Source organism: Dermochelys coriacea, chromosome 17, assembly GCF_009764565.3.
Source record: "Dermochelys coriacea isolate rDerCor1 chromosome 17, rDerCor1.pri.v4, whole genome shotgun sequence".
NCBI classification, from domain to species: domain Eukaryota; kingdom Metazoa; phylum Chordata; order Testudines; family Dermochelyidae; genus Dermochelys; species Dermochelys coriacea.
This window is the reverse complement of record NC_050084.1, coordinates 22,260,357-22,283,235: the sequence shown is the minus strand read 5'-3', so window position 1 is coordinate 22,283,235 and position 22,879 is coordinate 22,260,357. Positions and strand designations below refer to the sequence as shown.

The 22,879-nt window shown below is 48.8% G+C and overlaps 1 protein-coding gene across 7 annotated transcripts in view; it reads right to left on the bottom strand.

Annotated features, from left to right (window-relative positions):
• Positions 1 to 22,879, bottom strand: part of HIP1 (huntingtin interacting protein 1) — a 176,566-nt gene that overhangs the window by 48,084 nt on the left and 105,603 nt on the right. For 5 of the 7 annotated variants that reach the window (XM_038375707.2, XM_043499732.1, XM_043499733.1 and 2 more), the window contains 3 exons: positions 6,627 to 6,690; positions 3,463 to 3,605; positions 2,292 to 2,348 (listed from right to left, as the gene is read on the bottom strand). In XM_038375707.2, coding sequence (XP_038231635.1) covers positions 2,292 to 2,348; positions 3,463 to 3,605; positions 6,627 to 6,690 — 264 coding nt within the window. Of the gene's footprint in view, positions 1 to 2,291; positions 2,349 to 3,462; positions 3,606 to 6,626; positions 6,691 to 17,489; positions 17,642 to 19,273; positions 19,418 to 21,313; positions 21,923 to 22,879 lie in introns of those variants that run through there. The other 2 variants (XM_043499735.1, XM_043499734.1) reach the window with 2 other exon arrangements.

The following is a 22,879-nucleotide window of genomic DNA, read 5'->3' as shown; positions in this document are numbered from 1 at the left end:
ACTGGCAGCAGCCCAGTGGGCTCTCCTGCCACCCCGGCTCAGGTACCGAGGAAATCTTACGATATTAAGTAACTGTACTCAGCAGCGGGGAGGGGAATCTGCTAACGTTTCCCCCCACAGGGATCCTGCACAACCAGTCCTGTTTGCTACAGGGCTCCTGATCTGCCCACATCAGCTTTAAATCACACCCAACAGGACAACACCCTCCTTGTGATGTGGCTAGAGGGGGCTGCAGGGCAAGTGTGGCTCATTCTAAACAGGTCCCATTTCAGCCCTTAAACCAACAGTAGGCACCATGGCTAGTGTACTAATTGGCCCCAATCTTGTAATAGCGCTATGAGGCTGACACCTGTGCCTTTGTGGAGCCCCACTGACTTCCATGGGGCTCTGTTCATGCAACCCCCTGTGCAAAGAGCCATTACTGAAGTCAACAGGTCGTCCCCCCCATTAGGATGGGTTTTACTTGTTTTCCGCCAGGTAACAGAATGCCCAGTGGCTATATTTGGCCTTCACAAAGCACCTTAGGTTGTGAATATGGACCCTTACCCTCTCGAAACTCTGTGTTGTGTGAAATTAGCTGTTGGGATTGGAATCTTTTGTAACTGATTATTGGGGAATCCCCCACTCCCACCCCAAATGAGCTAACACCAATACTGTTCCCAACGAGACAGGGGGCGAAGCAGAGACACTTCTGCCTTCACAGTCACTCAGGAGAGACTCAGAACTGCTAGCAGATTCATCAGAAATATGTCAAACCAAAATAATCGCCATTCACTATTAAGAATGAGCCGGTGCCTTTCCCAGCTTCCTCAAACAAACGCAGTCCACACCTAGTGCAGAGTCAAAACTCACCCCTTTTCCGGGGTCAACTGACTGGACATGGATCCCAGGAAAGAGAATTGAGATTATACAATTGTGTCATCTTGACCTCTGTGTATATTTTTGCCCAGTGCATCAAAGGCAAAAAGGCAAAGTTAAGGCTGGGTGGACAGTGTGAAGGACAAAGAGTAAAGAACCGGGTGGCCAGGTCTTTTAGCTGCTAGCATCCAGCCTAACGTCTGGATTTTTAAGGGGCTGGAGTGTTTTTGTGAAGCCAGAGTAATATTTTGGGTGTTCGCTGGACTCCAGTGAAACTAACTTTCAACCATAACTCTCCTTTCACATGGTTTTTGTTTACGAATTTCTTGTACCGCCCCCACCTATTTAAAATGAGCTTCCATAGCTCATCCTAAGTTTCTGTCTGAGCTCTGCAGGAGAGGATTTAGGATCTGCTCCATTTAGGATCTTTTACAGATTTTGTGAGGCTCCTCAAAGCAGAATTTCCCTTGGCCAGATGTTAGCAAGCCCACGGGAGGTCTATGTGAAGGCCCCATGGCAGCATATCAGTTTAGTGGACAGCGTATAGGGCAATGGTTCAGGGGAAGAGGCATCTATCCACACTGAAAATTTTAAACACCATGCCTTTCCCTGTCTCCCCAGGTTCCCTGCACTCATCACCTTCCATGGCCTCTCTCACCTGCTCCATTCCATGTCCCCCATCTCCACTAGGCTACTGGGGCTCCCTGTGCCCCCTCCTTTTATTACAGGCTCCTGGCCACTCCACTCCCTGTGACCCTGCCACTCTCCAACCCCCTTCTTGGAGGCCAGCCTCATCACATTTCCACTCGCTGTTTAGTGCCCCACCTATGGCTGAGCCTAGCAGCAGGAGCTCTGTTATAAATGTTCTTCTTAATAAACTCAGCCCAATGCAATCTCTCAGGCTGGGTTCCTCCTCTCAGGAAGGCCAACCCGGCCAGAGAGATCTGGCGTTTCTAAGCCAAGCCATTCTGGAGCAACGAGGAGCCAAGATTTTAGAAAGTCAAGCAGAGCTGATTTCCAAACAGCGCTGACTTTAAATCTCGGTTTGATTTCCATCCCCATTCCTAGAGACGCGATACCAAGGGCACAACGATCCAGAGTCTGGTCTCTCCTGGGGGAGATGCCAATCACACTGACAACGGGGAGCTAGCTTCAGCTTGAAACTGCTTCTCTGTGATAAAGGCTTCCACTGCTTGCAGCCTGGGGAGAGAGACACTCTGGGTAGCCTTAGGGCAGGAGAAGGAGGAAGACAGCTGTCTGCCTAGCTTCAGTCAGGCTCTACCTATTGCTCCATGGACAAAATTCCCAGCAAACCATCACCAGGGCCTGCTGTTCTTCCTTTAAGAGGCACAGCGCTTCTTAGCACTACCTCCCAGCATGAGCACCAGTTGGCGTCCAGCAGAAAATTCCCCCATGGCAAGCCAGCCACTCACCCACATCCTGCTCATGTCGTTCAGCTCGTTCTTGTACCTCAGAGAGTCTTTCAGGACCTGCAAAGGAAATTGAGAAGAGGCAGTTGGAGAGTAAAGAAGGGGCACAGAAGCTGCCAGAGAGCCAGCCACATTCACAGGCTCCTGGCACCAGAGGGGAAAGCTCTAGCTAGTGGGACAAGTTTGATCTAGTGATTAGAGCAAGAAAAGAGGATCAGGACTCCTGGGTTCTATTCCCAGCTCTATCCCAGACTAGTTGCGTTATCATGGGCGAGTCACTGCTTTTCTGTGCCTCAGTTTCCCCATCTGTACAGTGGAAAGGACCATCCCATCTTACCCTCCTCAAGCAGGGCTTAATTTGTTCCTGACTGTAAGTGGCTTGAGGCTCTCTGATGGAAGGGGGAGGGAGGCACAGCGTTACTGTTGTTTATATCCAAGTAGCTGAGGCAGTGGGTTTCCTAGGCTTCTAGCGGAGGAGAGAGAAGAGAATGGGGGTGAACAGAGAGCTGGCTGACTGGCAGGGAATGGTGAGGGCTGCAGGGTTAGTCCTGGGGTGAATACTTGCTTCCCTTCCCAGGGATCAACTTTTGGATGGGGGGGACGATGATGCATTAACCCTTTCTACTGCCCTTTTGCCATTGGTCTGCTGCAGAGCTGGGCCTGAGAGCACCCAGGAGCGCGCAGGGGCCACGGCACGTCAGGACAGGTATGCTGGGCCTCATCAGACTCTTTAAGGAAGTAGGGATGGGAAATGGATATGATGTGGGGCAGGCTAGAAAGCTGGGCATGGGGGAATGGAAGCAATAAATGTAGGCATATTCCCACCCTGTTCATCACCCCTCACTCCCCCCACTTTCCAATGACTAGTGCACATTGGCAACTCCAGGAGTGCTTTGCTCTGCAACCGGTACTTTTTTTTTTTTTTTTTTTTTTTTAAATGCAAGCTGGGATTCTCACGTAGTCACAGGACTCCAGGAGCGGAGGCCTTAAGAAAAACACAAAAATATTGCAAAGCCCACAATAAAAGTCACAAGAGTTGGCAACACTTAGGTGGCCTCTCAGGTCATCCTATTCCTGGCCTAGTCGGGGCTGAAAGGACTTGAGGCAATCACAGTATTCCTCTCGTGTGCCCCCCCCACATCTGGCACTACTAGAGACATGGCCCTGCACATACATTTGGGTGTCCATCGCGGAGGAGCTTGTGGAACACGTGGCAGAACTTCCAACAGAGCACAGCGTTGCTGGAGAGGGGCAGCCGGTTCACGACGGACCAGAAGGTCTGAGCTCCTTTTTCGTGGTGGGTTCCCAGGATGCATGGTGAGAGGCAGGCTAAGGAAAAGCCAATCCCTTAGCTCAGGGTGTGCAGAAGTGACAGGGACACTCATAAAACACAACAGCTCAGAGACGAGGCTTACTGGCTGCTCCCAAGATGTCCCCTCACCCCATTCTGGATCCCAAAGGCAGTGAAAAGTGGCAGAAAGCAACTAGGAAGTCCCCTCCAGCAGAGAGGTTTCTACCCCTGCAGTGAGACAGCCAGTGTGCATCAACAAAAGACGTTAGGTACCTGGAGTACACAGGCCCTGCCATGCTGGGGAAAGGAAGCAGGATCCTTTCAGTCAGCCAACAACGTGCTTCCAAACCAAAATCTTCCTCTCTCCTGGCTGCTTTCTTCCCCAGCTGTCACTGGAATTGCCCAGAAACCTGTTGCCGTGCACACATCTGCTATGTACCTTCTGCCCCTCATCAGTCCTGGGCCTTCAGATTCCCAGCCCAGACTGCTGAGCTAAAGCAGCAGCTGCTACCCTTTGTGTGAATCAGCCACTAGAGGGAGAATGACAGATTTCAGAGTAGCAGCCGTGTTAGTCTGTATTCGCAAAAAGAAAAGGAGTACTTGTGGCACCTTAGAGACTAACAAATTTATTTGAGCATAAGCTTTCGTGAGCTACAGCTCACTTCATCGGATGCATCCAATGAAGTGAGCTGTAGCTCACGAAAGCTTATGCTCAAATAAATTTGTTAGTCTCTAAGGTGCCACAAGTACTCCTTTTCTTAGAGGGAGAATGTTAAACACACAGCCAGTGGATTACTCAACTATTTGCTAGAGCAAAGGGGGGGGCAGGATTCCTGGGTTCAATTCCTGGGGCAGGGAAGGGAGTTTGGCTGAATGGACAGAAGGGTAGCTGCAGATATGACAGCCAAGCATACAGATTTGGCATAGTCAGTCTAAAAGGCAGCATGGCTGCGTGAATGGAATTTGGGTGTGCTAGATTAAAGATCTAGGTTCCACGCCAGTTCTGCCTTCAGTGACGTTGGTCAATTTCTTAGTCAAATGGGGAGAGGCTGATACTTGCCTGTCTCATAAGGCAGGGGGGGCTGAAGCCTGGGTCAGCAATACGGGGTATGAAATGCACAGAAGTAGAAGCAGTAGTGAATGGAAGAGGTGAGACTTGAACTCATGATCCCTGGATTCCAGCCCTCTCTGTTCTCCCTCGACTACAGGCTGTTTTGCAGGGGAGGTGAAGCAGTTTCTCATTCCCCACCTCAACGGGCAGTGGACCAGGCATCCCGATGAAGTGGAAATACAGAATGTCCCACTAAATCCAGTACGCTTGAGAGCTCTGCCTAGAGGCCATCTAGGTCCTGTCACATGAGGCCACTGTAGGGCTGTTTTCTACAGACCCCTGCGTAGTGCTTTGGGAAGCAGAACAGCCATGCTAACTCTTGCTATAGACTAGGAAAGCAGAAAGGGGATTGGCGTGGCAGGCAGCCTGCTGCATCAAGAAGCTAAAAGCCAACAGGACTGCAGTGAAGCTTTATCTCCAGGGCCTGGGATCCCAATGCACTAGCAGCTTTCCCATTGAAAACAGGCCTGAGATGAAAACGAAAGGGCCCCATGCAGAATGCAAGCCTGGAAACAGCCCCGCAACGGACATTCCACCATCAGATAAATCAAGACAGCTGCTCCTGTAAGCTGCTGGAGCTTGTTTCTCTTCAAGAAGGTGGAATGAGCATAGCCCCTGCCAGCCTGCCTGCAGAGCTCACCACACACCAGACAGCTAAACTGCAGCCCAGAGCTCAAGCCTCAGCTAGGCAGTGGAAAACTTCAAATGGCTGGGGACATTCTGTTCTTTCAGCAAGGGAGAGGTAAAGCGCTGTTCCCAAGTCACGGCCTCAGGCCCAGGGACACACTGTGCCCTGGGGGTTCAAACCAAGCAGCCCCTGCCCCTTCCAGCACCACACCCTCTCCCCTCCAAAGAGACCCTCAGGAAGATCCCCCACGCCCACATTGGGGCTGAACCCCCAGAGCGCTTAGGAGAATTAGGTCTGTCACTGAGTCCAGACTTGTCTGGGGGCCTGGTCTCTCCAGCTGGGGGAAACACATCACCCAGCTCCCCATTCCCAGCACTGACAGGTATCGCTCCCCTTGAACCCTCCCATGCTTTGACAGCAATGGCCCAGGACCTTCAACTAAAGCTCTCAGAGGATTCACCAGTCCCCAGAGCCTCTAGGCTGAACTCTCTCCTGCCCCCACTACCTTGGCCCTGGAGCTGGGATCTGGGCGATGCAGAGGCAGTGGAAGGACACCCCATGGGTTCAGAGAGCAAAAAGCTCCTCAGTTCTTCTCCCTACAAAGTGGAACGATTTGGAAGCTGCACTTGCTGCATGATCCTGGCTCCCGGTCAGCTGCAGAGCTGCCAAAATACATATTCTTCTTCAGCAGGATCTTAACTATTCAGACCTTTGGGCCGTTTAGGCTTAAGCACACCTGGTATTTACAACGGCGCTAAAGCTCATTTGGGTGGAGGTAACGAGTGAGGAATGACAACACCGTCCCCCTTCTTGCAGCTACGGCCCCTCTGTCTGGCTAGGCCTTTCCACGCTAACATTTCCCACCATTGGGGCAGCTCCGGGGGTGGGGGTGGGGGTGGGCATGTCAGCAGTGGGAGTGCCAAGCATGGATACAACTCCAAGCAGCCGCTGGCACAGACCTGCTCAGAGAGCAAGGCTACAGCACCAGGGAGAAAAAGGGTGGTGCTGTCCTGGAATCACTCTCCACTGCCCTCCCTTGCCCACTTGGACGCTTCCCCCCAGGAATCCCACTCTTCCTTCTGCTGGGCAGAGGGGATCCCAGTGGGATTTTGGCTTCAACCCCTGCATTCAGCGGAGGGGAACCCCACGAAGTCTCTGTCACAACCAGTCCATGAGGGGCTCTTGCTATGATGGCTGTTTTCTGCCCACTTCCACACCAGCACCTCCACCTGGCCCCAGCTGCCTTCCAGCCAGTCTCCAGTTGACTCCCACGCTCGCTTGTCCTGCCGCCAACTCTGAAAAGGATATTTCTGGCGTGTTTCTCCTTGACAGCTACTTCCTGTGTGTTAATGGCCTTATTGATGCTGACAGTCTGAAAAACAGAAAAGGGGTATGTGTGCATTTGCTGTGAAGGGCATGGGGGGTGGTCAGGGTCACAGGCTGATTCATATCCTCCCACAGCCACGTACTCAGCTCCCTTCGCTTCCTGCACCTGTTGATGGTTGGTATCGATCCAGGCGCCTGTCTCTGGACGAGGCTGCTCTCCCATGCCAGCTGGACTCTGCCAACTCCCGAATGCATTTCTAGGAGCGGCTATGCTCAGCTGATGCCAGGATTCGTTTGCTCAGCACAATAATGAGGCAATTAAGCAGACTACAAAGGATAATCCCCCCCTCCCCCACCTGCCCCTCTGCAGCAAGGGAAGGGCAAAGGGAAACGAAGCCAGAGTCAGACCCACTTCCCTGCCCTTGGACAATGGTCATGGAGTCAGCGGGCTCTGGCTCATGGTGGGGTTGGGAGTCACTATGCTGTTGGTGCCAAATGCAAAGGGCAGCTGCCCAGGATAGCAACGGCCCAGTCCAATTCCAGGTGGGGCACACAGGGAACCCAGCCCTCGGATCCCACGGCACATTTAGGAGGAGACAGGCTAGTTCTCTAATGCTGGCAATGTAGGCTTCAAAATGCAAAAGGATAATGGGGTAATGGATCCTGGGACAGGGATGGAGGAGAAAACCCAGCTCCTGGCCACGGGTTGTCCACTATGCACTGGAAGATGAGGCAGGGCAGGAACTACCCCGTTAACCTTCCCAAAGAGGGGCAAGGAGGGGAGCCAATGGTGATGCTGTTGCTCAGCTTCCACCCAAGCCTGCACAGGGAAGCAGATAAACTCCCAAACCACTGGGAAAAGTCCCCTCCTCCACACGCTGCTCACCTGTGGCAATCTTTCCAAACCAGGGAGACCCAAGGGAAGGAGAGGGAGCGGCAGCAGGCGCCACCTGTCTGACTGACACCCTCCTCCTGATCCACCACACTTAGATTCATAGATACTAAGGTCAGAAGGGACCATTATGATCATCTAGTCTGACCTCCTGCACAGCGCAGGCCACAGAATCTCACCCACCCACTTCTCTAAACTCAGAGAGCCACGCAACAGCCTGCTGGGCTCCTCCACTTCTAAATCTGAAAACTCCCTGCCCCGGTGGTGAGGAAGAGCCCCGCACACAAAACCAAGACAGGGCAGTGCTCTGAAGTTTGAGCCAGACCCAGTCCAACAAGGGTCCCCAGGGCAGGGGACTCAGAGAGCAGAGATCTGGCAGGTCCCACTTAGCCCCAGTGCTCTGTCTCTCAGGGACTGATTCCACTCCAGGGGCAGGGCTCCCACAGCAGATGAAGGGGGAACCCCTCCTGACAGAGGAATGGGTTTGGTTAATCAGTTCAAATTCCTCTGTCTTTCACATGGTCCCATCTCTCTTGCTTTCACCCTCTCATGTAGTCTGGGCAGATCCTCTCCTAAGCACTTACACCCTTCCCACATTTTCCCTCTTTGGGCCTTCCACAGGGGCCTGAACTAGTCCTTGATCCTCTGCTGCTGTCTTCCAGAGGCCAAGAGCCCAGAACCAGCTTTGGCTTGACCCTTTGTTGGTTCCCTCCAGAGTCTCCATAAATCAGTTTCACTGCCCTATCCCCTAGCTGTGGGAGGAAGGGCTTGCTGACTGGCCCTGGGGAGCAGCCCCTGAGGCTGGTAGGGTAATAGCCATTAGACCTGCCGACATGTCCCAAGAGGCAGCAAGGGCTCTCTGAGGAGACAGAGCTGCGATCAGACATGCCTGCCACATGCTTCCACCTGCCTCCCGTCAGTTATATTACAGTAGTGCTTGGGAACCCAATCGAGGACCAGAGCCCCACCGTGCTAGAGGCTCTACAGACGTGATGAATAAGCCAGTTCCTGCCCCAGAGAGCTTCCGATTTGCATGTCAGAGAAGCCACAACCCCTGGGGGAATCCGGCAAGGGGCCGAGGCAGGAGGCTGCGGTTGCAATCAGCCCAGCAGAGTCTGGCTGCAAAGCTGAGGTCTCCGTTTGCCACATGCCCAGCCAAGACCCGACTGGGAGTGATCTGTCAGAGGAGGTGAGCTTTACAGGAGGGATTTAAAGCAGGATAAGGTGGCAGCCTCCCTGCTCTAGCCCTGCCTTCCTCACAACCCCAGCTGCCAAAAGAAACTCCCTGACCTTGGGAGAGCTTCCACCCCCAACGCAGTGCTTCTCCCCAATGACCACCCCAGCCTTGAGGAATGCGGCCAAGACACTTGGGTCTGCCCATCCCTGCCCGCTAACGGGACCCAGCTTGTACTGGGCAGATGCACCCGCTGGGGAACAGCACAGTCCTAACGCTGTACCAAATGGGCGGCACGGCCTGGGATTTCGTACCCCTCCCCTGGTACAGGTAGTGAAACATCAGGGAGAGGGGCACATTCCTTCTGGATTCAGCTGTCCCCCAATCCAGCATCACTCCCGTCTAGGGAGGATTCTCAGTTCAACAGCCCCAGCTCTGCCATGCTCCATGTGGTCTCCAAACCACAGGCTGCCTCAAGAGCTAGTGCCTCACCACGCTGTTAGCACTATTAAGCATGGGCGAATCTGCTCCGGGGGCCACGGATCAGTGTTCATGTCATACTCCCCGGCCCAAGCCAGAAAAGCCAGAGATCCAACCACTGGACCAAACTTGGTGATGAATCCTGAGGCATGCTGCGCATACACTAAGAAGAAGAATCTGATCCACAGCCCAGCAGGAACCGTGCAGGGCAGGGCACAGAGCTCTCCTGCAGCAGCAACAGTGCTCCGGGGACAAAACACCGAGGAGCTGCCATGGGACTTGCCTCTCAAGCAATAGCTAACAGTACGTCCTCCCTCGCAGGACCAGGCAGTGCAGTGTAGAGTTCACTCTAGTCTGGAGGTGCCCACAGCATCCTGAGCCCACCCCCAGGGAAGATGAGCTTCTCAGTGACATCATAGGCAAGATCAGCCTGCGAACCCTGGGAGGATCTACTTCCAGAGAGTCCGAGGAGGGGATTCCACACCTGCTCAGCTGTGGTAGTGAGAAGTATTATAGTGAGCCTGGGTGTCAGGATCCCTGGGTCCTTATCCCTGCTCTGCTGCTGATTAACAGCATGGCCACACACACATTTCCCCTCTCTGTGCCTATTTCCAGGATCTTGACCTATCTCACAGGAGGCTGTGAGGTTCATGCCCAGTCTACACAGCAAAACTACACAGGATTTAATTAAATCAGTTTCTAATTATATTTATTTCAAAGCTGCTCAAACTGATTTCACCATTTTCACAGAGGGACTTGCACTGATTTAACTAAACCGATTTAGAAACCCACTTAGTTACATTGATGCCACTGGCATGCAGCCCAGTACGGCTCTTTGAAGTTGTAGAGTGCCAGATAAATGCAGCTGCAGAAGGTCCACAGCACCTAAGAACATAGGAATGGCGATACTGGGTACTACCAAAGGTCCATCTAGCCCAGTATCCTGTCTTCCGATGGTGGCCAGTGCCAGGTGCCCCAGAGGGAATGAACAGAACAGGGAATCATCAAGTGATTCATCCTGTTATCCATTCACAGAATCATTGAAGTGGAAGGGACCTCGAGAGGTCGTCTAGTCCAGTCCTCTGCACTCATGGCAGGACTAAGTATTCTCTAGACCATCCCTGACAGGTGTTTGTCCAACCTGCTCTTAAAAATCCCCAATGACAGAGATTCCACCACTTCCCTAGGCAATTTATTCCAGTGCTTCACCACCTTGACAGAAAGTTTTTCCTCATGTTCAACCTAAACCGCCCTTACTGCAATTTAAGCCCATTTCTGGGGAACAGAGGCTAGAGACACCATCCCTGCCCATTCTGGCTAATAGCCACTGATGGACCTATCCTCCATGAATTTATCTAGCTTCTTTTTGAACCTTGTTATAGTCTTGGCCTTCACAACATCCTCTGACAAGGCATTCCACAGGTTGACTGTGCATTGTGTGAAAAAAATACTTCCTTTTGTTTATTTTAAACCTAATGCCTATTCATTTCATTTGCTGACCCCTAGTTCTTGTGTGATGAAAAGGAGTAAATAACTCTTCCTTATTTACTTTCTCTACACCAGTCACGATTTTATAGACCTCTATCATACCCCCTCTTAGCCATCTCTTTTCCAAGCTGAAAAGTCCCAGTCTTATTAATCTCTCCTCATACAGAAGCCGTTCCATACCCCTCATCATTTTTGTTGCCCTTTTCTGAACCTTTTCCAATTCCATTATATCTTTTTTGAGATGGGGCGACCACATCTGCACACAGTATTCAAAATGTGGGCGTACCATCGATTTATATAGAGGCAATATGAAATTTTCCGTCTTATCTATCCCTTTCTTAATGATTTCCAACATTGTTTGCTTTTTTGACTGCTGCTGCACATTGAACAGATGTTTTCAGAGAACTAGCCACAATGACTCCAAGATCTCTTTCTTGAGTGGTAACAGCTAATTTAGACCCCATCGTTTTATATGTATAGTTGGGATGATGTTTTCCAATGTGCATTACTTTGCATTTATCAACACTGAATTTCATCTGCCATTTTGTTGTCCAGTCACCCAGTTTTGTGAGATCCCTTTGTAGCTCTTCGCAGTCTGCCTGGGACTTAACTATCTTGAGTAGTTTTGTATCATCTGCAAATTTTGCCACCTCACTGTTTACCCCTTTTTCCAGGTCATTGTTGAATATGAATGGTCCCAGTACAGACCCCTGGGGGCCATCACTATTTACCTCTCTCCATTCTGAAAACTGACCATTTAGTCCTACCCTTTGTTTCCTATCTTTTAACCAGTTACCAATCCGTGAGAGAACCTTCCCTCTTATCCCATGACAGCTTACTTTGTTTAAGAACCTTTGGTGAGGGACCCTGTCAAAGGCTCTCTGAAAATCTAAGTACACTATATCCACTGAATCCCCCTTGTCCACATGCTTATTGACCCCCTCAAAGAATTCTAGTAGATTGGTGAGGCATGATTTCCCGTTACAAAAACCATGTTGACTTTTTCTCAAAAAATTATGTTCATCTATGTGTTTAACAATTTTGTTCAACTAGTTTGCCTGGTACTGAAGTCAGGCTTACTGGCCTGTAATTGCCAGGATCACCTCTGGAGCCCTTTTTAAAAATTGGCATCACTTTAGCTATCCTCCAGTCATTTGGTATAGAAGCTGATTTAAATGGTAGGATACAGACTACAGTTAGTAGTTCTGCAATTTCACATTTCAGTTCCTTCAGAACTCTTGGGTGAATACCATCTGGTCCTGGTGACGTATTACTATTTAGTTTATCAATTTGTTTCAAAACTTCCTCTAATGATACCTCAATCTGGGACAGTTCCTCAGATTTGTTACCTAAAAGAATAGTTCAGATTTGGGAATCTCCCTCAGATCCTCAGCTGTGAAGACCAATGCAAAAAATTCATTTAGTTTCTCCACAATGGCCTTATCATCCTTGAGTGCTCCCTTAGCATCTCAATCATCCAATGGCCCCACTTGTTGTTTAGCAGGCTTCTTGATTCTGATGTACTTAAAAAAATTTTGCTATTATTTTTTGAGTCTTTGCCTAGCTGTTCTTCAAATTCTTTTATGGCCTTCCTATTTTTGCACTTCATTTGCCAGAGTTTATGCTCCTTTCTATTTTCCTCACTAGGATTTAACTTCCACTTTTTAAAGGATGCCTTTTTGCTTCTCACTGCTTCTTTTACTTTGCTGTTTAGCTACAGTGGCACTTTTTTGGTTCTCTTACTACGTTTTTTAATTTGGGGTATACTTTGAGCCTCTATTATGGTGTCTTTAAAAATGTTCCATGCATCTTGCAGGGATTTCACTTTTGGCACTGTACCTTTTAATTTCTGTTTAACTAACCTCCTCATTTTTGTGTAGTCTCCCTTTCTGAAATTAAATACTACGGGGTTGGGCCACTGTGGTGTTTTCCCCACCACGGGGATGTTAAATTTAATTATATTATGGTCACTATTACCAAGTGGTCCAGCTATATTCACCTCTTGGACCAGATCCTGTGTTCCACTTAGGACTAAATCAAGAATTGCCTTCCCTCTTGTGGGTTCCAGGATTAGCTGCTCCAAGAAGCAGTCATTTAAGGTGTCAAGAAACTTTATCTCTGCATCCTGTCCTGAGGTGACATGTACCCAGTGAATGTGAGGCTAGATGAAATCCCCCATTATTACTGAGTTTTTTATTTTTATAGCCTCTCTAATCTCCCTGAGCATTTCACAGTCACTATCACTATCCTGGTCAGGTGGTCAGCAACATATCTCTACTGCTATATTTTTATTATTTGAGCATGGAATTACTATCCATAGATATTCCATGGTACAGTTTGATTCATTTAAGATTTTTACTTCATTCGATTCTATGCTCTCTTTCACGTATAGTGCCACTCCCCCACCAGCATGACCGGTTCTGTCCTTCCGATATATTTTGTACCCTGGTATTACTGTGTGTCACATTGATTATCCTCATTCCACCAAGTTTCTGTGATGCCTATTATATCAATATCCTCATTTAATATGAGGCACTCTAGTTCACCCATCTTATTATTTAGACTTCTAGCATTTATATATAAGCACTTTAAAAACCTGTCACTTTTTAGCGGTCTGCCTTTACGTGATTTAATTGAATGGAACTCTTTTTCATTTGGCTGTTTCTCATCAGATCCTACCCGTATTTTATCATCTTCCATCCTCTCCTTCTTATTAGGACATAGAAAATCTTCATTAATAGATCCTCCCCTAAGGGATACCTCTGTCTGAACCACATGCTCCTGTCGGCTTTCCCCCAGTCCTTAGTTTAAAAACTGCTCTACGACCTTTTTAATTTTAACTGACAGTAATTCGGTTTCATTTTAGTTTAGGTGGAGCCCATCCTTCCTGTATAAACTCCCCCTTTCCCACAAGTTTCCCCAGTTCCTAATAAATCTAAACCCCTCCTCCTTACACCATTGTCTCTTCCATGCATTGAGACCCTACAGTTTGCCTGTCTAACTGGCCCTGTGTATGGAACTGGAAGCATTTGAGAAAATGCTAACATGGAGGTCCTGGATTTCAATCTCTTACCTAGCAGTCTAAATTTGGCCTCCATTAACCTCACAAAAAGAAAAGGAGTACTTGTGGCACCTTAGAGACTAACAAGTACTCCTTTTCTTTTTGCGAATACAGACTAACACGGCTGCCACTCTGAAACCTGTCATTAACCTCACAGTACATTAACGGGAGAAACAGGCTGGCTCAGCACACTCAGGAGATAATTACTGACTCAGCCAATTAAAGTGGTGGGACTAATTCCCTCCTAATTCCTGATGTACTTACAGTCCTCCCCGAATGTTACTAACGCCCTCAGTCTCACGATGGCCCCACTGTGGCTTCATCACAACAGAAAGCGAGGGAGGAGAGTGCACTGGGGGCTTTATCAGTTACACAAAACGTATGTCCCAAGGACAGCAGACATACAGACCCTTCTGCACAAGTACAGTAGGACCAAGTGCTGCCCATAGCAAACATCTCTCTGCCCCTTGTAACAGCCTAGCATTTACAGGCAGCAAAAGCTCCAGTTGAAGCTGAGAAGCAGTTTCCAGTCTAACCCACAGTTTACAGTCACTCAAATACTGCAAAGGAGTTCCTTTTAGGGTTGAAATGCCTCCCACCTCACCACCGTGCAAAGGTTCCCTCCCTCTTGCACCTCATGTAATGCACTCATAGGTGAACTCTGGCTCATCAGGACTGTCCTTCTCAGCGAGGGAGGACAAGCAAGCCAGCCTGGGAGAAAGGGTGCTTAGGATTTTTACGGTTGTACAGAATCACGGATTCATAGATTTTAAGACCAGAAGGGATCATTAGATCATCTCATCTGACCTCCTGTAGAACACAGGTCACAGAATGTCACCCAATTCCCCCATGCAACACATTGTCAAAATGCTTAGGGTGCTTTTAAACCTGCAGTATTTGTGGGACCTGGGCAGCCACTCAGACATCCTTCAGAGGCACCTGCCCAGCTCTGGGGATGTCTTGCCCTCTATCATGTGGTCATTGTTCCCTTCTACCTCCCCTCATGGGCTTCATAGCTTACCCACCCATTCCTCCCTCAAGCATCCCAAGAGACAGGGAGCTGGGGTGGGGGGGTGGAGTCCTGGAAGGGGGTGATCAGGAGACAAGGAGTAGGGGAGGGATGGGTTGGAAGTTCTGAGGGGGGCAGTCAGGGGGCGGATAGGGGGTGGGGGCCAGGCTGTTTGGGGAGGCACAGCCTTCCCTACCCGGCCCTCCATACCCTTTCGCAACCCTGATGTGGCCCTCAGGCCAAAAAGTTTGCCCACCCCTGCTATGGAGAAACTTCCTCCTAGTCTGCTCAGTTTGCAGTCAGCTTATGCCCTGAGGAAGAAGAGCATAGGTAGCGGGGTCCAGCTGGAGTCAAGGGACACCTTTAAAACACTGTTCTTCCCTTTCCACACATCTAACTTGTATTTATAGAAAGCAATTAAATGCAAGAACTACAGGTAATGCAACACTAAGTGTGAGGGATTAGCTCACAACAAGTGTGAGGGAGATATCTCCTGCACTGGTACAAGGGGCATACAGGGTCCACTCCAGACAGCTCACAGCCTGCATCTAACACAAGCAGCAGGATCTGAGCTTTATGTTTAGCAGCAGAAGACTTCAGGTGTGTGCTCTGTCACTGCAGGAACCAGACTTCAGTGCACGTGAAATTTCAACCTGACTGTTCCAGCCTCGCAGTCACTGCTTTTGCATTTATTTTTCTTGCTCTCTCTTTTTTAAAACACCAAGATGAATGAGGAAAATAAAACCAACTTTACAAAGGAAGGTAGCTGGTGTTTGGGTCTGACTACTGGAGAGTGAAATCTAAGGCTGTCCAATCAAATCAGAGATGGGCCAGCAAGAGTGGATCATGCTCAATGTTCCCTTGAAGTGTGAGGCAAGAGTGTGCCCAGGGCTTTGATTGGGTTAATTCAAATAGACAGAAAAGGGCCTTTATCTAATTTTGTGATAATTAAACTTATCATTTGTTCCAAGCTCTGAGCTGCAAGGGTTACTGGCTGGCATTTGTCAACCTAAAGAGAGGTTCATAAATCCATATCTAGGCACCTAAATAAATAGCCAGATTTCCAAAGGTGAGGAGGACCTGCAGCTCCCATGGACTCCTAATGGGACAAGGACAAATTTCACTCAGGAAAAGGATGGAGCTTTAACTGTAGAGGGCAGCGTGACAAAGGCATGCAGTTGCAGGTGAGAGAGAAGTATTCAAGAGGGGAGAAGGCAGGGCGTAGAACCAGACAGGTGTGAGGTAGAGAGCTGCTCCACTACCTCAAATATGGCTGAACAGAGTTCCTTCACATCCCCCACCAAAATAGTTCAAACTGGGCTAAGAAGGAGCAGGAGAAATTTCAGACCAAAAGGTAATAATCAAGTACCTGAAAATAGAGTTTAGAGTGAAACCTCAATCCTGATTGCAGCCTCCAGACCACAGTACTGTAAGCTCGTTGTTGCCAATGTGCTACTGTTGGCAGTGAGTTTTAAGGAAAACCATACCAGGCTTTGTTATTTAAATGTCGTGCCAAAACACCCCCTTCCCTGATCCTGCCACCTGATCTGATAGGGGCACTATGAACTAGGGCTGCTTGGAGCATGGAAATCTAGGGTACTGTACATTTCTCTCTGACCCAGTGGGATTAAGTGTGAAGCTGTCCAGCCACCAACTCTGTTCAGCACATCCTTTTTCATTTCCTCAGCAACACAAGTAGCAGTGGCTGGAAAGCGTGATGTTGCTAGTTAGGGCTCCTGGCTGACTGAGGCCACAAGCACAGCTAACAGACATAGTATCACTTTGAAAGAGCTTCACCTAAAGGGACTCCTCGGTGCAGCTGTGCTTTGGTGAATGAGGTCTCTCTGGCTGCGTGCTGCGGAAAGCAAAACCAGGGAGTCTGGGGCACAGGGAGCCTCCTTTTCTCGCCTCCAAGGCAGTTCAAGAGGCGCGTTCTTTCCCGGAAGGTTAAGGAAGAACATGCATGGGACTCCACATTCTTAAGGCCAAGAGTTTCCTGGAGCTGCAAGGGGCTGGGACCGTTCAGCACTCCCTTGAAAGAGCAGCATTGTAAAGCACTTCCTGCTCCAGCAGCTCTGTATGAAGCTGGTTCCGGAGAGGCAATTATCAGCAGCAACACACAGGAAAGCACGCTTTATCCCACCAGCCCCTCTCACATCCCGCCAAAATAGTGTGTCTACCAAAGAAAATGCTGAGTGCATTTCTAGGGGAAGCAAGGCACAGGAACTGTCCACTAAGTGCAGACAGAGTTCTGTACAGTCACACGCTCATCAAATCTCTTGGCAAAGCCCCAAGGCCACAGCTGGTACAAGATCACAGACCGAAGTCCCTGGAGCATTGGCCTCTCCAGTCTGCTGATGTGTGGAGAAAAGTGTGTGGGGGGGGAAATCAGTGCCTCCCATCTTGTGCCTCACAAAGGCATCTCAGCCATCCATTCCTAAAGCATGACAAGTGTCCTTGGGCCAATTTGGAAGCTAAATTCCAAGCTAAAAATTCCAGGGTTCCCATTGGGTTTTCCTGTTAAATTACTAAAGAATTTTCCTTTAAAGTAAGTTCCCCTAACAGATCAGCAATATAGGGAAAACAACGCAAAACTGGCAAACCCCCCACCCCCCCGACCAGATTCACAGAAGCAAGGGAAAAAAGTGGAAATTCATATAATTTCAGCACCTTCCAACAGAGCTCCTGGAGGAGAAGCCTTGGGGGGGAACCAGGAGCCTCTGAAGTGACTCCTAACAAACCTGATCCAGGAAGACAATGTTTGATGCTCTGATGTTTGAACACAACATGACCAATGATTCTCTGGCAGCGACCAGCATCTGAGGCTTCAGAGCAAGGTCCATGATGTGGCCTTCGTTATTTTACATACTTCTATCATCTCCCCTCCAGAGACCTAATTTCAGGGTGAGACAGAGACAATCGGCCAGACTGGTCCAGACCAGGCAAAGGCCTTCAGTCTGGAGAAAAAGACAAGACCAACATCGGCAGAAGCAGTCAATTACATCATGTAAGGCAATAAAAAACTGGTGGAACCCTGACCTTCAGGTGAAGCTAAAGCCTATGATGTACATACCCGCTGCCTTTAATTATCTATGGAGACACGAGCTTTGGTGCATCGGGCTTTACGCATTCTGCTCCTTTCAGTCAGGCTGTGGCTACATTTGCTTTTTCATTGCAGCTGTCTCCTGTACACACTGTGGGTTTCCCATTCAGCACAGCATCCCAACTCGACGCCAAATGCATTCAGAGGCCCTCAAAACTGCTGGACGTTACTAGTATTCATCTCTTCTCAGTACTTCCCTTCTAGACTCCAGCTACATCCTCGGAGAGTTCCAAAGCCAGATACTTGGCAGGAGGCATGAGCTAAATGTTGTGGGGAAGCGACAAAGCTGCATTTGCCAGTTTTGCAAAGAATTTATCCCAACTCAATGCACCACCACCAGACCATGGAGAGGCCATTTCAGGCTACAGAGCTTGGGAGAAGAGCGGTTTTATTGCAGCCACCCAAGTTCAAGAGGCACACACATTTCAAAATGCTGTCTACCCACAGGACCAAAGGGCACCTAACTGCTGCAGGCTTCACGTCTGGATAATGCTTTGTGACACCTGCAGTGAAGGCAAAGGGGCTGGAGTTGCTAGCTGTGGAGCAGGCAGAAGGGGCATCTCAAAGGATGTAGCCCAAGGACAGGACCGTGCTCACGGCTAACAACAGTGATACAAATCTAGCCCTAGTGATTAGTGCTGCAAAACTAGGTCAAAAAAGGCTGAGGTATCTCATAGCAGATCCTGTTCAGTCTTAAAAGTAAAATAAGCTTCCTCTCACTAGACACACATCCAACTCCCTGACTGACAGGCCATCAGCCAGCCATTTCAATTGCAAGCTACCACACTGCAAAGAGCAAGGGGCTATTTCAGGCACTGCCAGACCATGAATAAATCCCTCGCATAGTAGCACCTTTTCCTAAGACTGATGAAGGGATATCTGCTCCACTGCCTTAGTTTTCAGGAGTGGCAGAAAGGTGCCTTGCTTTGCTCATTGATGTACAGCTCCTCTGGCTACCTCCCTTCACAGCCACTGCTTCCATTCTGGGAGAGTTCCCTGCCTAGCTCTGTGGACCAGGAAGCTCCTTGTCCCAGCTTTAATCCTGTCATATTTGCTAGAAGATGCTTCATTCTCCAGGACAACTCCAAATGTGTGTCAGACTGACTGTTAGACTGAGCTCCCTTGGGAGAGCATCTCTCCTGACTGGGCTGTTAAATACTAGACATTAATGCAGAGAAGACTTTGTGCTGGCGTCTGGGAAGCCCAAGTCTTTCTGAGTGCTCACAGGCCCCTCAGACTGGGATGGAACTGGAGTTGCTCAGCGCTTTTATTAGTGGGATGTTTACAACAAGACCATGAGCTTCTAGCACATGGACAGGAACCCTGGCACAACTGGACAAAATCTCAGTCAGCTTCCTGCGAAAAACCATTGCAGGGGGAAATCTGGAAGTGAAAGGTCTGCTCCACACTGCAGTAACCTGCCCGAGAGCCCCAGCAGACTGGGTGGTAACAGCTCCTCTGCAGTGGGGCAGCTTTCATAACCATTACATGCCTCCCCTTTTATGAAGGAGAGATGTTGCATATCAGTTCTTCTTTTCAAGCAATGGTGCAAACAACTCGGAAACCCTGAAAGGAAAGAGAGAGTAGAAATCTTATCAGCCCATGTGACTCAGGCTCCATTTATGCAACACGTATAACAACTGAGCCAAGGGACAGGGTTACAACATAGTGAAGAGCTGTAATGTAATCAAAACTTAACAGCATCCCCAGAATTGAGTTATAGTCCGGTGTGAGTTCACAGTTGGACCCAAAACACAGCAGCACTGTTAACACTATTCTACCCAAGTCAAGGCAGGACCCTGATTCCGTTATATCTGTAGTGTACATGGGGTCTCAGAGTGCCAGAAGCACTGTGAAAGCTGCAGGTACACCCGAAGCAGAATAAAGAATGGCCTATGCTACAGGTGTAGAAATCACCACCCTGCAGTGAAGAGTCCAGGCAGGAAGTCACAGGAAACAGGCTAGGAAATATTTTGCCTAAAAATCCTTTCCCTGGTGCAGCATGAGTAGAACCTGCCCAGCATGCTGTTGGGTTGTCAAACTTGCGTGCATTTGCTTCCTGTCCACTTCATTAGCATGTGTTACAAATAGTGTGTGGAAGCAGTATTCTCTCTCTCTCTGTGTAAATTGCTTTTGCTATAGTTTGTTTGACAACCTCAGCCCCTCCCTATGAGATTTCAAAAGGGCTGAGCCTCCGCAGTGACTTTTGGGAATCAGTCCTACGACATGTTGGACACAAAAATGAAGGCATCAGAATTAGTGGACACTTAAAAATTTTGGCCTAAGAGATGTTCCCTGGGTTACACAGCAGGCTAGTGGGAGAACCCAGGAGTCCTGACTCCCACCCATCTTGCTCCAACCTCTAGTGTATCAGCATTACATTTGCTATGTCAGGATCCTTTTTTGAGCAGTTTAGACATCAGAACTGTGAGGGCAACCTGAACAACATGGCAGCCTCGAACCGTAAGACTAACTCTACCAGCAGTGTTCACTTAGTATAAACTACCGAGGGCCAAAGCCTGTCAGGTGCTGAGAACCTTAAATCCCATTGATATCAGTTGGAGTAGAGGTACTCAGCATCTTGCAGAATTTGCATACATGATAAATGTAGTGGAATGGACAGAAATCCCCTTCTGGAAATGTCGTGGAACATTCCATTCTCTCCAGCCTATCAGCGCCAGTGGCTCTGGTGGCCCGGCAAGATGGTGGGGAGTGGAGGGGCTGATTTGCTGGCTGGGGGGACAGAGAAGGGAGTAACTAGTGGGTGTGGAAGCAGCTGTGATCCAACTATTCTGCTGAAATAAAAATTATACAAAAAGGTAAAAACATGGTGGCCATCGCCTGAAACTGGCCCTACATACAGGTCACCTGGAAGATACACACATCAAAATCAATCATCACAGCAGGACGGAGCAGGGGACCATGGCTGCAAGGTCAAAATGTATCTGTATCCAGCATGGGAAACACACAGGACAAAACTCGGAGCAACCATAATAACTCTCTATCCATTACTGTGACAGCAAAGACCTCGAGCCACAAGCAGGATCACAACCAATGCAGAATTGCAGCGGGATTCCTAAAATAGATCTCTCTCATACACACATGCAAGCACTGAGAGGTCTCAAATCTGCCAGGCACAACCCCGCAAAAATTACAAGCTTGGTGTACTTTGAATTGAAAATCTACCATTAAGCAAAGAATTGTTCCGGTCTAGCCAGTGGCTGCATGGAGATTTCTCAGGTCTCCTTTCATTCCAAAAAGGAAATGAATGTTGACTATGAAATCCTGCACCATTGTAAATGGTTTGGAAACACTAAGTAAGTTCCAGGGCAAATCCTCTTAGTAATGCTCCTTGTTTCTCCTTAATTCTTTTCTAAAAATGGCTTGCTAAAGGTTATGCAAACATCCAGAAAAACATTTTCAACCAAGCTGCATGGCACACCACAGTATTAGGGGCCTCACCGGAGCTAAGCCATGAGAGAGATATGGTCTCACAGGAGTTCCCTGTAAAACGATAATCTGTGAAATAAAAGGAGACAGGACAGTTCAGTTACAGCCACACATCTGTCTCTCTAGTCACACAGGAGTAAGGTAGCACTGGTTGTGGAAGGGACATTTAGGAATAAGGGCAGGAGTGAGTGAGTGTGTGTGTGTTGGGAGGGGCTCTCTCTTTATTTAGGTGTAAAGGACAACTTCTCAGATTTGTTTCCCTCTTTAATAAGCAGCAAAAGGCAAAACCACACACACACATACACAATCTCAGAAAAGGTTTTCCTCCATCGAGTGCTAAATAAATCTTGGAATGATTAACGACATGAATGAGAGCGGAGTGCTGTTTTGGTACTAAGGGGGTGCCTACCCTCATCTTTTGGAAAGTAGAGCTGCTCTGCTCTGCCTGCAGTTCTCTCCTCAAAGGAACATCCGAGCAGATTCTTATGAAGCAGGAGAGCTCTCAGCAGCACAGCCAGAATGACCTTATACAGTAGCAGCAAAAAGAGCACAGCCCTGTTCCTGTACACAATGTGAGAAGAAACGAAATGGAGAAAGGAGGACTGGGCAGCCAGAGCAGACCACAGAGGCAGGTGGCATCCACAGTGGCCTGTTGCAAATGACAAATAACTCACAACCTTCCAATTAAGTTGTAACAATTGCTCCCCAAGAAGAGAGAGCAATAGTGAGGGACACAAAAAGGTACCATTTTTTCCAGGCCATTTCTCCCCAGGTCCCAGCACAGGATGAATTTGGAAATGAAAAAAAAAATTGTATTCTTCCAGGCCCCTCCCTCCCAGAAACAAAGCTCTGTGCACTTGAGACAGCATAATGAGAAGCCACGAACTGTAGATCTTCATACGATTGTCCCTCTTCTAACTTGCCTGCTTTGATCAGGAATGAAATAATGAACACCGCTGACCTGTAAATAATCAGCATTAGGTTTCAGAGTGAACACCCCATTCAGATGAGTGGGACACTCACCTGTCTCTCAGAGCTATGATTTCAGGCTGCCTGAAGACTCATGCAGATATTACTGCAGCGGCTGATGCTTGACTCACAATCTGAAACTTTACTTCACAATCAAAGAGCCTGCAGATGCAAATGAAAATTGATCTTCCAGAGAACAAAAATAGCAGCCTCCAAAAGAGCCCCAGCGCTGAGTTGCTATGAGCTGCCCCCTTTGAGCCCTGCTCCCAGCATTTAAAGCTCCAGGGACAGCTGGATCACCATCTGATTAAGGGAATAACGTTCATGCTTCTAGTGGTACCAGCTCTTGTTGCTAGCAGAGCTTCGGAGTGAGACGAAAAAGGGAGAGGCAAATTGGGGACTGGGAGGACAGGTACAGAGAAGCGAGATAAGTGCCTCCTGTCACGGGGCAACAGAGGAGGAACATGGTCACCTGAGAGGTATTTGGGCTTTGACCCTTCCTTTGGCTGCTGTGTTTTTCCCACCATTGGTAGGACCCTGTCCAGCTCAGGCAGATTTCTGAAAGGAATCCTGCCAGACAGACATACACACTGGGGGCTTGTGTCTTGG